Below are 13895 nucleotides of genomic sequence, written 5' to 3'. Positions count from 1 at the left end.
TGGAGTCGCATGAAATGGAAATACAACTAAGTACAGTACTTGAGTAATTGGACTTACATTCCACCACCAATTAAAACAATCTTCATCTCCTCAACATCTCCAAACAGTGCATACCGTAAAGTGCAAACAGAAATGATCAAATCAAAAATATAACTACAAATACAGAATCTCCTCCCATGTCTTTAGGAAAGCTCAGCTGGAAGAATACTCCCACACTCTACTTGGCAGGGCTCCAAACTGCTGGGTTTTTGGCACAGAGCTGCTAATATGATGAAATCAAAGGGTGTTTTCCCCCTGGACTCTGAGGCCGGCCTTTCTCCACAACTTGACTAATTCCAGTCCAAGGTTTAGTCAGCTATAAAGCTTATAGAAGCCTAAGCCTAAGTTATGTTAAATGAAAGCCAGAAACTCCCTTGCCACCAGGAATTGATCCTTATAGACTCTTACTAGAAAAGCAACAACAAAACAATCTTAGTTAATCTTTTATTTATCCCATAGAAAACTCTGCGTCATAAGTCCTTTTGCATTTTCAGATTCACCATCATACTCTTACCTCCTATACACTTAAAGAAATTAAATCTTTGTATTGCATACTAAAGTAGCACTTGTTGCTCAGCTTTATCAAATTTTATGTATCTGCCTTTTAATTTGTCTTGAATGATTCCCTAAATTTGAAATAAACAAAATCTAATGTGGGGATGACATTCAACATCCATCCTTAAAATCCCATCATAAAAACCTTCATCTTCGCTTTAAGACAAGCAGAGAGACTGAGCAAACCATCACAGGTGACACTCAAACACAAAATGAAAACAGATCTGCCCTGCAGTTGAAGAACAGGAGACAGCAAGCTCTAACTGCACAGTCTCAGATGTAATTTTTCATATGTTGCTGACTTTACTTTCATCTGACATTCATGCCATCTGAGATAACAATCCAGAAAATGAAATTGTTGAATGAATATTAAGTAAAAAAAGGTAACCGGCTGAGTGGCTCTTTGCTTGTAAATGTCTCTCTTCATGAATTCCTCCATATTTCATAGAGAGAAGCAGATGGCACACAAAAACTCAGTCCATCGCTGTAGCTCTCCAACAGTAAATTTTATGAATATATACAAACTTATCTATCTATCTATATCTATCTATCTATACACCGCATATATACATGTGGGACAATATTGCTGTAAGAAAGGTGGATAAGAAGGAGGTGGTGTTTATAAGTAAACAGGCTTAAATAACTTATGAGTCATAATTTATTAATAAATGGAGCCCAGCCACACATATGTGCGCACATGCACACGCACACACACACACTTACGTACACATAAGCATCCTGACCTCTCAAAGCTGTGACAGTCACCTCAGTGGTAAAGGAAAAGTCAATCCATATTAATGTCTCACCACACACATACATCCTGTGCATGTGGATGTGTGTGTGTGTGTGTGTGTGTGAGAGAGAGAGAGCGAGAGAGCAGAGATGTGCATATTTTATGCATGCATACAGTAAGTTCCTGTTATTTCAGCCTTTGTATCTGTTAATGTATTGGTATGTTAAGACAGTTTACTGCTGTCCTCCCTTGGGCTTTCCACAAAACATTTAATAATTAATCAAATTACATGGCAGAAATAGACAAGGTGACTGCTGTATGAAACAGCATGTAGATGAACTGTTTCATAAACTGTTCATATTGACCAGACAGCAGCAATATTAACTGAGAACTGTCAAGAGCATTACACCAAACATGAATAATAGACATCAACATCATGAAGGGGTTATAGGTTGAGAACAGCAGGGAATAACCGGTGGCAGACGAGACATGCGGTTGATGATGATTACATGTTTTCATTATCTGATGGTTTTAAATCAGGGACAGTCAACCATGCACTGTGGAGCGCCAGAGGGACGCAGGTTTTCACTCCAACCAAGCACAGCACCAGGTGATTTGCCTGATGAGTTCCGCCTATCCTGCTGAAGGCAGGCTAATCAGTGAGACCTCCTGCTGTGCTGTTTGGTTGGAGTGGAGACCTGCCCATCCTTATGTCAAAGCTGTGTCAGGATCCTATTAAAGCAGACGCTCCTAATTCAGGTCCTGGTGTCCATCCCGGCCATTTTGAGGAGGATGAATTTATACATGGGGATGAAAGGTGAATAAAGTTAATTAGCTGGTAGAACAAAAAAAAAAACAGCATGCTGGGCTGGGATCTGTTATGAAAAACTATTGATTGTAGATTAATCGTAGAATCTTCTTTTAATGAAAAAGTGAGATCCTAAAGCAGATTTCTCTTGCCTCAGTATACAGTGAATAAAGAGTGTTTACAAAGAGAATATATTAGAATTTAAATCAAGGAAGGGCCTTATCCTCCTTATCCCTAAAGCGAAAGTTTGGAAAATTTGTGTAATCGTTTTCTTGCAGAGAGTTAGATGAGAAGGTTGATATCACTCTCGTATCTGTCTGTTGAATATAAGTCTTAGCTTAGCATAAAGATTGGAAATGGGGTGGGGGGGAGCTGGATGGCTCACAAACACAATATATCTTAAAAAATCAAAGAGAAAAAACAACAATTTGCTGCTGGCTGCTTAATGGTTGTAGCCTCAGCTAAACATTTAAATCTGGAAATGGGCAAATTGTTATTAGAAAAGGCAAATACAGTACAACTCCTTTAAAGGCCTGAGAGGTACATTTTTCTTTAAATATTTTTATTTTATCTCAACAAGATCATTTTTTAGAGAATATGAAACCATATTAAGATTCATAATTTAATTACTATTGGCATCATTTCTGAAAGACATGACAGACATATAATATCTGAATGACAGTTGACAGTGTTGTTGAATTAAACTTGTGAAAGCCTTTATGAGCTGCTCTCTGTTTGGGAACAAAATCTTCCTGCCCACAGCCATTTCACTGAACACGCTCTCAGGATAAGCTGATACATGTGTGAATGTCTTATATGCATGAAAGTAAAGTTGCATGTGTTGGTGTATGATATCACAGTGAAAACTGACAGAAAGAACACAGAGGAGTCCACCAAGTTGTGAACTGACTTTATGTCTGTGTTTTCTCTCAGTGGAGGCTCTTCACCTAGGAACTCTGATGGCGGCACATGGTTACTTCTTCCCCATCTCAGACCACGTCCTCACTCTCAAAGATGATGGCACTTTCTATAGGTTTCAGGTAAGAATAATGGCAATGCTGTGACTCTCATTTGTGATAAAGGCTCAAATGCCTTTCAGTTGACTACTGTATATCAAATAAAACACAAATTTAATCTTGTCAAAATTCACATTTTGACAAGGGGTATGTTTTACACGTTTAAACAAGTTTCATGTCTAACAACTCTGTTTCAGCCATATTAAGGTTGTTCACATGGGATTTTGCCATCAATTTAAAAAGGCTGGACCATGTGTTATGTCATCACATGAACTAGAAATATATTCACTTATATGTGAATAGAGAGTTTTAATCCAGGGTTTCTTAAGGACTCTGAGTCATGTGATAAGCTGACAGGGTTGCAGGAGATTTCTAGGACTGATGAATTGGTCTTTTACTTACATATTTTTCATAGAGGAAAAAATGCGTTTAGTAGGTTTGACATATACTGTATTGTCATTTCTATAGAAAACATGCTGTTGAAAATGAAGTACACAAATCACTTTACACATGACAAATCAGCTCTAATACCTGCAGTCATGAGAATTTTGGGATCTATAATCGGAGTGACAGGCCAGAGAAAAAGTAGAGAAATCTGTTAAAGTGCCTCTGTGTGATGTGCTGAAGTCAAACCAGTGCTTAGGAGATGTTGTACTCCATAATCCTTACAGGTTCATGAAAAAAGAGAACAAAAAAACATTCCTCTGAATGTCAATAGTGGGATTGACAGTTTTAGTGATTTTCCACCCAGTGTGCTCCCACAAGTGTGCTGCATAGAACTAACCAAATTAAATCAATGCCTAAGGCTGTGGCCGCGTTAGAAGCACGCTTCGCTTTTTGCTTTTTTCTTTTTTGTTACATATAATCAGTTCTCATCTGAAGGCAATCCATACAACATTGAACAATGAGGGTGAAGATTCATGCTGGTGTCTGCTCTCAGTGCTCACTGAAAGGAGCTTATGTGCTTTAGACGTTATGTCGACCCCATTATACAACAAAATCTTTTATTGTGACAGATGCAGCACTGTGACTGCCCACCTCGCATGACAGTGCACACTTTCAAAACACCATGTGTTTGGTTGCACGCTGTCAAAGTAAGATTTCTTTTAGTTTTGTTTCTTAATGACCTGTTCTTCCCTTCAGACTCCATACTTTTGGCCATCAAACTGCTGGGAACCAGAAAACACAGACTATGGTGAGAGAGCTGTTCTGTTATACTGTGATTTCTACTGTGTGCAGATTATACTGAAGAGGCTAATGATGCAGACTGTTTGTGTAGTGCATAAAATATATTTGTCCGATACATGTCATCACTGCACGTTACTAAAAGTTCAAAATATGATGAAATGCGAATGATGCAACTGCAATGATATTTCAATGGATGACAGAAACCTGAAAGCACATTTAGGGCTTTGCCCATGGTTTGACTCCGTGGAATCAATTATATTGCAATGGGGATTCAATAATTCTGTGTGCTTTCTGTCTTTATATCTATATTTTATATATTTTTATTTTCCATGCATTCCTACCTCAGTCAATTGTGTGTGCCTCAGTCATACTCTCTGATTGATGCAGGCTGATTACAGTAAAGGAGACCAGGAATGTGTGTGTGTGCACAAATTCAGCTCAACGTTTTAATGGTGATACAGGGAAGAGCTTTTGATTGTTTACAGTGGTGCACAGTGGAGATAAACATTTCATAATGCCAAAATGGTTTAAGTGAATAGCCGCAGCCTTGAAGGTCTTTCATTTGTTGTTTGAGTTGTAGGAGAGAAAAGGGCCTAATGCTCACTGTGGGAATAATCCTGTGGGTGTTATGGGAAGTTAGAGTGTCTCAGATGTAGCAAATGATTCACGTGAATGATGCCCCTTAATGAAAACAGTCTAATGGCATAATGAACCTTCCACATAATGGTCAGTTAACAAAGGGATGAAGGGATGATGATAGTACAGGAAGACATCAAAAGTCATGCGTGCACAGACACACACATGCACACACACACACAAGCACACACTGTAACAGACACTCGCACACCATGCACAGTCAATGACCTTTGTGATTTGGAGGCCAGTTTAAATGTGCAGTTGAGAGGATTAAATGAGTAAACGCAGGGCCACTTAAAGCTGTTAAAACCAAACTGAGATCCCGTTTTCCCTCTATTACCATTCTCTCTGTCTGTCTCTCTCAGCTGTTTACCTCTGCAAAAGAACAATGCAAAATAAAGCACGTCTGGAGCTTGCAGACTATGAAGCGGTAAGTGAAAGAGGTCTTTTGGTGTCAGCACTCCCCTCTTCTCATATCTGTTCTCTTCCCGTTCTGGCACTGCTCTCAGGATTTATCTCTTGCCTTTTTGTTCTATACTGACACTTGTTTTTCTGTGTGTCACTGCATCGTTTGTAACTTTCCTTTCACCTAAGCTATTAAATGAATCACAGGGTTAGTTATACTCAGGGTTTTTTTCTTTTGTATGTGAGCAGGGATCATTAAAGATGGTATCCAGCAATGAACTGTACACAGCATGTGCAGTAAATATAATCAGCCCAGGTCCCTCAAAAGCCTTTCTTTTCCTGTTTGTTCTTTGTTTTACTTGCAGGAGAGCTTAGCAAGGCTACAGAGAGCTTTCGCCAGGAAATGGGAGTTCATTTTTATGCAAGCAGAAGCACAAGCGAAGTAGGTTTCTATGAGAACCACACACGCATTGAGCCATTATGAGTGAGTCCTCTTACGGCCTCATTACGACATGATTAAACTTGGTGGTTTAATACAACATTCCTGCAATTTCCAGAAACACCTTCACAGATGAACTGCACATTAAACGTGGTGGAGTAAATGAATCATTCATGCCTTGGATTGAGCTACATGCCTGGTCAAAGTTCTGAACTCCTTTTTTTTCTTCTCAGAGTGGACAAGAAAAGAGACAAAATTGAGAGGAAAATTCTCGACAGTCAGGAAAGAGCATTCTGGGACGTGCACAGACCCGTGGTGAGTGAAATTACTGATGTTGTCATAGTCACCATTGCCATTGCTGATATAATTTCTGACATTATCAAAAATTGTCTTTACTGTTCCTACAAAAGTTAAAAATATTGAAAAATTAACTTCACACTGACCACACTGCACTACACACACACTGAGTCAAAAAAATTAATAACACATGGTAAATCATTTATGCTCTCTAGGTTATTTTAATCTATTCCTCACATTTCACAGGCAGTAGGGATGCCAAAGAAATAATATTTTCAAAATGTTAAGCAGTTACAGGTGTTTCATGGATTATGCAATATAGATATGAGCTAAACATGATTTTTGTGATAAATGAACGGTGTCAAAAGATGAACACACTGTAAATTCTCTGTGGTGTGTTCCTCTGCCATGCACATTCAACGTCACATCAATAACTGTCACAACACATCAGCCTCACTGCTGCTCTTTACCTTGTTCATACACACTTTCTTAGCATTAGCATTTAGTTTCCCCCTGAGGTTAAAGCGGCTCCTCTGCTGTATTTCTCCGAAAGCCACTGCTCCATTCTTAATTGGAAAATAACACGTTCAATTTATGCGTCCTTGGAGCAACATGATCAATATTAATTCAAATTTCACAGTGACGCCATCAAGCTACTTAGCTCTGTTCTTCTGGAAGAGACCTAGATTAGACCACTTGTTCAATCAGCCAGAATTTGCACACTAAGACTCTGATTTCCCGCTGGTTTACTTGTTTTGCTAGAATTGGCACATTCCATGTTTAATTAACCAGCATCTGACACATTGTCTTGGAGACTACTCAGAATCACTTCACACCCCTTCTAAGCATAGTGGATTTGATTTACCGAAACTCGTGTACTGGTGGCAAAAATGCACCTTCCCTGTTTGTGGTGTCATCCTAGAGGGGAAAGTGTAAATAGCATAAGTTGTAAAAAATTTAATTTTAGAGCAATGAACACATGATTTCCTGATTTTCTCCTCACTCCTCTCACAGCCTGGATGTGTGAACACAACAGAAGTCGACATAAAGAAGTCCTCCAGAATGAAAAACCCCCACAAAACCAGAAAGGTACAGTACCTATTCCCACCCGTAATACACATTTCTTTTAAGGTCAACGTTGATAACACTGAAATACAGACATCTACAGACAGGCTTATTGTTCCTTGCTGTGTTTGTCTGCAGCTGGAAGGCTACTAATATTGATTGTTCCATTTTATTTTTATGTCTTTTGTTGTGTCAGTCTGTGTACGGGCTGCAGAACGACATCCGTACCCACAGCCCAACCCACACCCCCGCTCCAGAGGCCAAGCAGCCTACAGAAGAAGAACTGCAGGAACAGGTTAGAACAGCAGGTGGCGCTCTACTATTAAAAATAGGATTTGAAGTCAGTGCCCAGCACTCAAATTGTAGTTGTGGTTTTTATTTTTCATCTGTAACTTCACTGTAATACCATTTTCGGTATGCAAATAACTGGATTAAATTCTCTTTTAATACAATCATATGTAGCTAAAAACAAAGTAGCACAGGATTCAAAGTCAAATAATAAAAAATATCTAGTAGTTGGTATGTAAATATACTTGCAAGCCAGCAATGTCTTGTCAATTCACTGAGATGTATGTTTGCTAATTGTTCCCTGCTATGGTTTCAGATCACCTTTTGGCAATTGCAATTAGACAGGCATCGACTGAAAATGTCCAAAGTGGCGGAGAGGTGAGCGATGCTCTTTGTGTCTTTATTCAGTTTAGCCATCGATCTGTTTATTGAGCAGTTAAACGGCCTAACATGGCGTGGGATCTCCGACGACCTTGAGGAGTGATTGGGCCCAGACAATGCCTTCAGTGGGTGTTAGCACTGACAATGCCAAATGCTGAATGGCACACAACGTGTCGGGTTGTCATTAGGTTCACTGAATGAAAGGTGCATTCAGCAAAGAGTTCTCTATTCTTGTGCCCAAACACAAGGGTCAGTCACTCTTGTCAGCCTCTACCTTTCATTTCAGTTTGAGGTACATGGTCTCAAGAGGATTTAAGTTCTCCTTTTGTCAATTAAAACTCACAAATAGAACACATAAAGATATGAAGCATACTTTCACCTGATGTGATAACTAAATTATAACATTTGTCAAATTTCTACTAGTGATACAGTTTGATACCATTTATGTCCTTTTTGTTTCCTCAAAAAACAGTTTGCTGGGCTACACAGAGCAGTACGTTGAATACGACCCTTTCCTCACACCTCCAGATCCATCCAACCCCTGGATCTCAGATGACACCACACTCTGGGAGCTCGAAGCCAGGTGGGTATATTTGGTATACTCTCGGTATGTATTTAGATGGATGCAAAGATCAGTTGGTATATGTTTATACCAACAGTTTACAGAGTGAGCTTTTTGCACACATACCTTATCTGTGAAAGATGTGTTGCATTTTTGTATGTCTTCCTCCAGTAAGGAGCCTGGCCAGCAGAGGGTAAAGAGGTGGGCTTTTGGCATCGATGAGGTCCTCAAAGATCCTGTGGGGAGAGAGCAGTTCCTCAAGTTCCTGGAGTCTGAGTTCAGTTCAGAGAATCTCAGGTACATGATGAAATACACATGAACATGCACTTGCGCACACACACATTCAAAATACTTTTTTGTTACTTAACCTAACCTGATTGTATATACTATTACTATTATATACTACATCATCTGATTATTATCACTGATCCAGTAACGTATAAGCAGCATTTTCATGCTTCTGTTGGTCAAGTTAGAGCTTATTCTAACTATTTTATGGATATGTCATAGGTAGTTTAATCTAAAACTAACTGTAGAAGTATGTACTGATACATGACTAATCCAAACCCTTACAGTTGCCTTAATGTTTGCAAATTGTAACCTCAACCACAAATCAATCTTACACCTAACTCAAATGGTTAAATTTAATGGGACCAGCTTTTTGTTCCCACATGGGTCCTCACAATGTGCCTGTGTGAAAAGATATTTTCGCCACATCGTGATTAATACAAGCGCGCATGCATGAACGCACACGTGAGAGACTGTGGAGGATTTAATTCACACTTTGCTGTGCCCCCGACACACACATACAAATGAAATGTTCGCATACACTATGTGAAACACTCACAGAAACATACAGTATATGCCTTGCAGGACTCACACTCTACATGCCCATATGGTTATACTGGAATAAATAAACATCAGTGTTTTATGATTCTCTGATAATGAAAGACATGACCAATAATATCTCACTCCAATGGGTTTTTACTGGCAGTACAAATGTTCACATAATTATAGGTATGTTTTCATGTCAACAACATGGAAGCGGACAGCTATCACTCTTATTAGTGGGCTCATTGCGTCTTCCCATGTATAAGACGTAACCTTTCAGTGATACTGTTTACTCAAAGCAGGAATAGCTTCTTCAAAATATGCAAAACTGTAGCTGTGGCTAGAATAGCACAGGTGGGCAGAAATATTATGTTAATCAGTTTATTCATGGTAACAAGAATGCTGCAGAGTATTAAAGGTGCATACAAATAGCTTAATATGAACAGAGTAACCACAGTGTAAGACAGCTCCTCTGCTCCCTCTAATGGTACATGCCCATACTGTTTCTACCCAAAGCTGATAATGTGGTCTGTTTAATTAAATTATAGTTTGACAGCTCAGTCTGTTTTTGTTTAAACTCTCCTATAACTGAACGTGTGTATCTCTGACAAAAAGCATGCTGTTCCTCCTGGATATATTAACCATATCAACCTTAAATTAGTAAAAATATATACTTGGTGTGGCCTGGTGCTTTACCTTTCTGCTTTTTAAAAAAGTTTTTAAATTAAACACTGAAATTGTTCTTGTTGCAGTTACTGTTACACATTTCTTACTTATTTTTCTCCTCTCTGATAACAAAATGATGAAACAAAGTATTAAATGAAATATGTGACATGTGGAGAATGGAAAGGCAATGGTCTTAAAATTAATTGTTGAATTATTAATAATACCCTCTACAGACTGTAGTTTGGAAATAAACAAACCCCTCAGAAGTGTTTTAGCAACTTAGGACCTTACTTTGCACCAATCAGAGTCTCACTGAATTAGTTTGACTATAAAATCAGGACAGATGTTGAATCTATAATCTACCACGATCAAGTGACAATATTCAAAAATAGCACAAGTTTGGATCTGTTCTTTTTTAGTTTCCTCTTGGCCATGCAAACTTTCAGTTGTTCAGAACTACTATACTGAGATGCAACTATCTTACTGTTTGGCCTGTAGGTTCTGGCTAGCGGTCCAGGAACTAAAGAAACGTCCCATCAGAGAAGTTCCAACTCGGGTTCAAGAGATCTGGCAGGAGTTTCTGGCCCCCGGAGCACCCAGTGCGATCAACGTGGACTCCAAGAGCTACGACAAAACCACCCAGAATGTCAAAGATCCCGGACGCTATGCCTTTGAGGATGCACAGGTGTGTGATTATTCAAAAGCAAATGATAGAAATTGCCACATTGCCAGTGACCTAAACACTGCATAGTGCAACTAATACAACAGCAACATCCTCTCTCCTGGCAATTTATGAATCACAGCTCTGTTGTGGTGATCAGTGGAAAACTGTATTACATAATTTCTATTCAGCACAATCAGTTAGTTATGACTGACACTTAAATGCATTATTTTCAAATTATGTGTTTCTACCACAGGAACACATCTACAAGTTGATGAAGAGTGATTCTTACAGCCGTTTCATCCGTTCCAGTGCCTACCAGGAGTTATTACAGGCCAAGAAGAAGGTAAAAAAACAAAACAAACGCCTGACTCAAAGTATTGGATCTACGTCTTATTTTGAAAATAAGATGAAATACAGACAAGTACAAATAGATGACAGTACACGTCTCCAACCTTTGCTGTTTGTACATACATTGACTCTTCAGTTTACATTGACTCTAAAACTTGCCCTCCTGGCACCCCTAGTCACACATTTTCATTCTGTCCACTAAGTATATACAAATATTTTTGATCACTAAGGGGTGGAAAATAGGGATGCACCGAAATGAAAATTCTTGGCCGAAACGGAAAACTGAAAATGAGGAAACCAAGGCCGAAACACCAAAAACCGAAACACCAAAAGAAATTATTATGACAATTATTAGTACCATTGCAATTATGGATATGACTGTGTACTAAACTCACAAGAATTGCAAGGCATTGCGATTACATAAATTAATATGAATGTTTCAAAGAATAAATCAATTTAAACAAGATTGTAAAATTAAATACGTTCTCTCATAAAAACACAAAGTGCATATATGTCAAGTGCATTTTAAAATGTTCGCTGTAGGACTACAACATAATATATCAAAGATTACCATAGCCCATATGTTAACCGTAGGCCTTTAACAACAAGGAGGGCAGGAAGTAAGTTACATGTCAAAGCCAATGGAGGAAATATTAGTGCGTATTGTACGGGTTTAGATCCCGTGTCGAGACGGAGATACACACAATTAATCAAACAATATGTTGGACGTGACCCGTACCTCATGAAGATCAGCGAGTTTTCAACCGACGTTAAAGATTTGCCGACAATCGAGGCTGCTGAGATCGCCAGTTATCTCCTACTTCAGACCTCTTATTATACGAAACAGCAAATGAAAGCCTACAAAAGCCTGGAGGCATATAACTTTTCTGTGAGCGGGTGGGTCCACAACCTTGAGACCAAACGGTTCAAAGACGATTATCGTTTGGTCTTCGCCAGAGTGAGTGTTTATTCTTATACTGGTTATGTATAGCTAGCAGCTAGCAATAGCGGCTATAATGTCAACAAACACATCTTACAGGGATACAAGGGGGTTTATTTATCAACTACATAGAAATACTAATGTATGACATGACAGCGAAATAGCATTTGGACTACTGAGTCAACGTCCCCTAAAACGCTAGGGCAGCCTAAAAAGTCCAAATGAAGTCCATATTAGACTACCGGCAACTTAATAATTATTACTATGTAAATGAGCATTAAGCGACAACCTAATGATATAAACACAGCCACGAAAACCAAGCTAGCTAGCTAACATACCTTTGACGAAGTGGTCACTGCAGACACGGGCATTAGCAGACTGCTCCTCCCCACCGCAGACGTAGGTTTAAGATCCACCTTTTACGGCGTTGTTCTGCTTTTTTTATATATATTTTTCGCCTCTGTGGGTGACGACTTTTGGTACCACATAATCGCCTTTTTCTTTTCCTCTATTGGAACGATTTAAGCACCGGTAAACTACTCAAAACACAGGCATTTTTCCACAGGGTAGATTCTCAGTGTGTCAGTCAGCTAGCGGCTGAAACACTTCCTGCCCTCCATCCAAATTTGGCGCCCTCGCGCCGCTGTATCGTGACGTCACGTGAAACCCACCTATTGCAGCGCTTTAAGTTAAGTTTTAAACTTCCTTGCCTTTTCAAAAACGTCCGCCACAGACGGAGTGGGCGTGCCCGGAGGGATTTTCCTCTCATTTAATTTGATAAATTAAACCCGACGTGGAGAAATTCTTTGCAGATGCACCCCCCTCTTGAAATTTAAACATTACATGTTTTGCAAATCGCCATCCGTGTGTCTTTCTCAGATTTACTAAAATACGTCCACACAGCAGACATGTTGGCCCTTCCAGACAAGCTCGTACTGGCCGCGGTTTTCGCTTGCATCATCACAACATCCTGTTTCGGCCGTGTTGTTTCGGTGATAAAAGTCTTTTGGCCGAAAATTGTCCAAAAGTGCATTTTCGGTTTTCGGCCGAAGATTTTCGGTGGCCGAGTATTCGGTGCATCCCTGGTGTAAAATAATAGCCATTATAGTTATTAGCTTATCAAAGTAATGCTAACGTGTTCGAAAAACAATTGGCAGATTCAGAATGACGCAGTCATCCCAGTGGAGCTGTGTTTCTGTTCCTTTTATTTGTGGTTTGGTCTCAACTAACTCCTAAACAAAAGCTAGTCTGTCTTGAGTTGCAGAACTGGACGTTTTTCTCCAGTAGATTTGGCAAGTGAAGCAGAACCTTGAAGTTACATGCAGTCATTTGTATTAATACCAAAACTATCGCTTGAAGCAGGTTCAAGTACGTGTCTCCTACAAACATGTACTGTTTCTGAAATGGATATAAAATCCCAGAATACAGCGGTGTATGTGGCAAGGTTGCTTAAAGGTTCAAACCAAAGAACACGTCAAACAAAGTGGCAGCCATGTCAGCAATACCAACGAGCAGCAGAGATTGTGAATACAAGGTATTAATGGAGTCTGCTAAAGGTGTGGATGATGGAGTAGCTGATCAGGGCTCCTGTCAGGCTTGTAGAAACCATTATGAACAGCAGAGACACACAGTCTGTCATAACATGATGAATAATTCAGAATTACACAGGTGTATTTATGTGCTTAAAACCTGCTCTGTCTCACACCTCCTACACTTTCTCTGCTTGTCATTCTGGCAAAGAAGATTTTATTATTAAAGCTGTGGATTTTAAAAGGAAGAAACAGCTACATCCACATCGGTTTCTAGGTGTCCATTATGTCTGTTTTGATTCTGATAAAATATCATGTGAATACAATACAATGGAAGTCACTCTTCAATATTTACCTGAGTCTGTTATGGAACAGTTTTGCCCTTTTTAATGGCGTTAAAAATGATAGCAATGTAGATTTTTTTCCTGAATCCCCTGCACAGTAAAATTGCTTCACTAAATGTGTCCTTTTTTTGTCCTCACAGAAAAGTAAGAACTTGTTCTGA

The 13895-nt window shown here is 39.2% G+C and overlaps 1 protein-coding gene across 2 annotated transcripts in view; it reads left to right on the top strand.

Moving 5' to 3' along the window:
- The window catches only part of rgs7a (regulator of G protein signaling 7a), a 46883-nt gene extending 32988 nt beyond the window's left edge, over positions 1-13895 (top strand). For both annotated transcript variants that reach the window (XM_041049648.1, XM_041049649.1), the window contains exons 4-16: positions 3069-3175; positions 4295-4346; positions 5341-5405; positions 5746-5822; positions 6053-6134; positions 7131-7205; positions 7378-7476; positions 7786-7847; positions 8323-8433; positions 8584-8709; positions 10408-10594; positions 10827-10916; positions 13875-13895. In XM_041049648.1, the coding sequence (XP_040905582.1) occupies positions 3069-3175; positions 4295-4346; positions 5341-5405; positions 5746-5822; positions 6053-6134; positions 7131-7205; positions 7378-7476; positions 7786-7847; positions 8323-8433; positions 8584-8709; positions 10408-10594; positions 10827-10916; positions 13875-13895 (1154 nt within the window). The remainder of the gene's footprint in view (positions 1-3068; positions 3176-4294; positions 4347-5340; positions 5406-5745; positions 5823-6052; positions 6135-7130; positions 7206-7377; positions 7477-7785; positions 7848-8322; positions 8434-8583; positions 8710-10407; positions 10595-10826; positions 10917-13874) is intronic.

This window comes from Toxotes jaculatrix, chromosome 11 (assembly GCF_017976425.1).
Source record: "Toxotes jaculatrix isolate fToxJac2 chromosome 11, fToxJac2.pri, whole genome shotgun sequence".
NCBI classification, from domain to species: Eukaryota; Metazoa; Chordata; class Actinopteri; family Toxotidae; genus Toxotes; species Toxotes jaculatrix.
The sequence above is the reverse complement of the archived record's forward strand: the minus strand, read 5'-3'. Positions and strand labels throughout refer to the sequence as shown.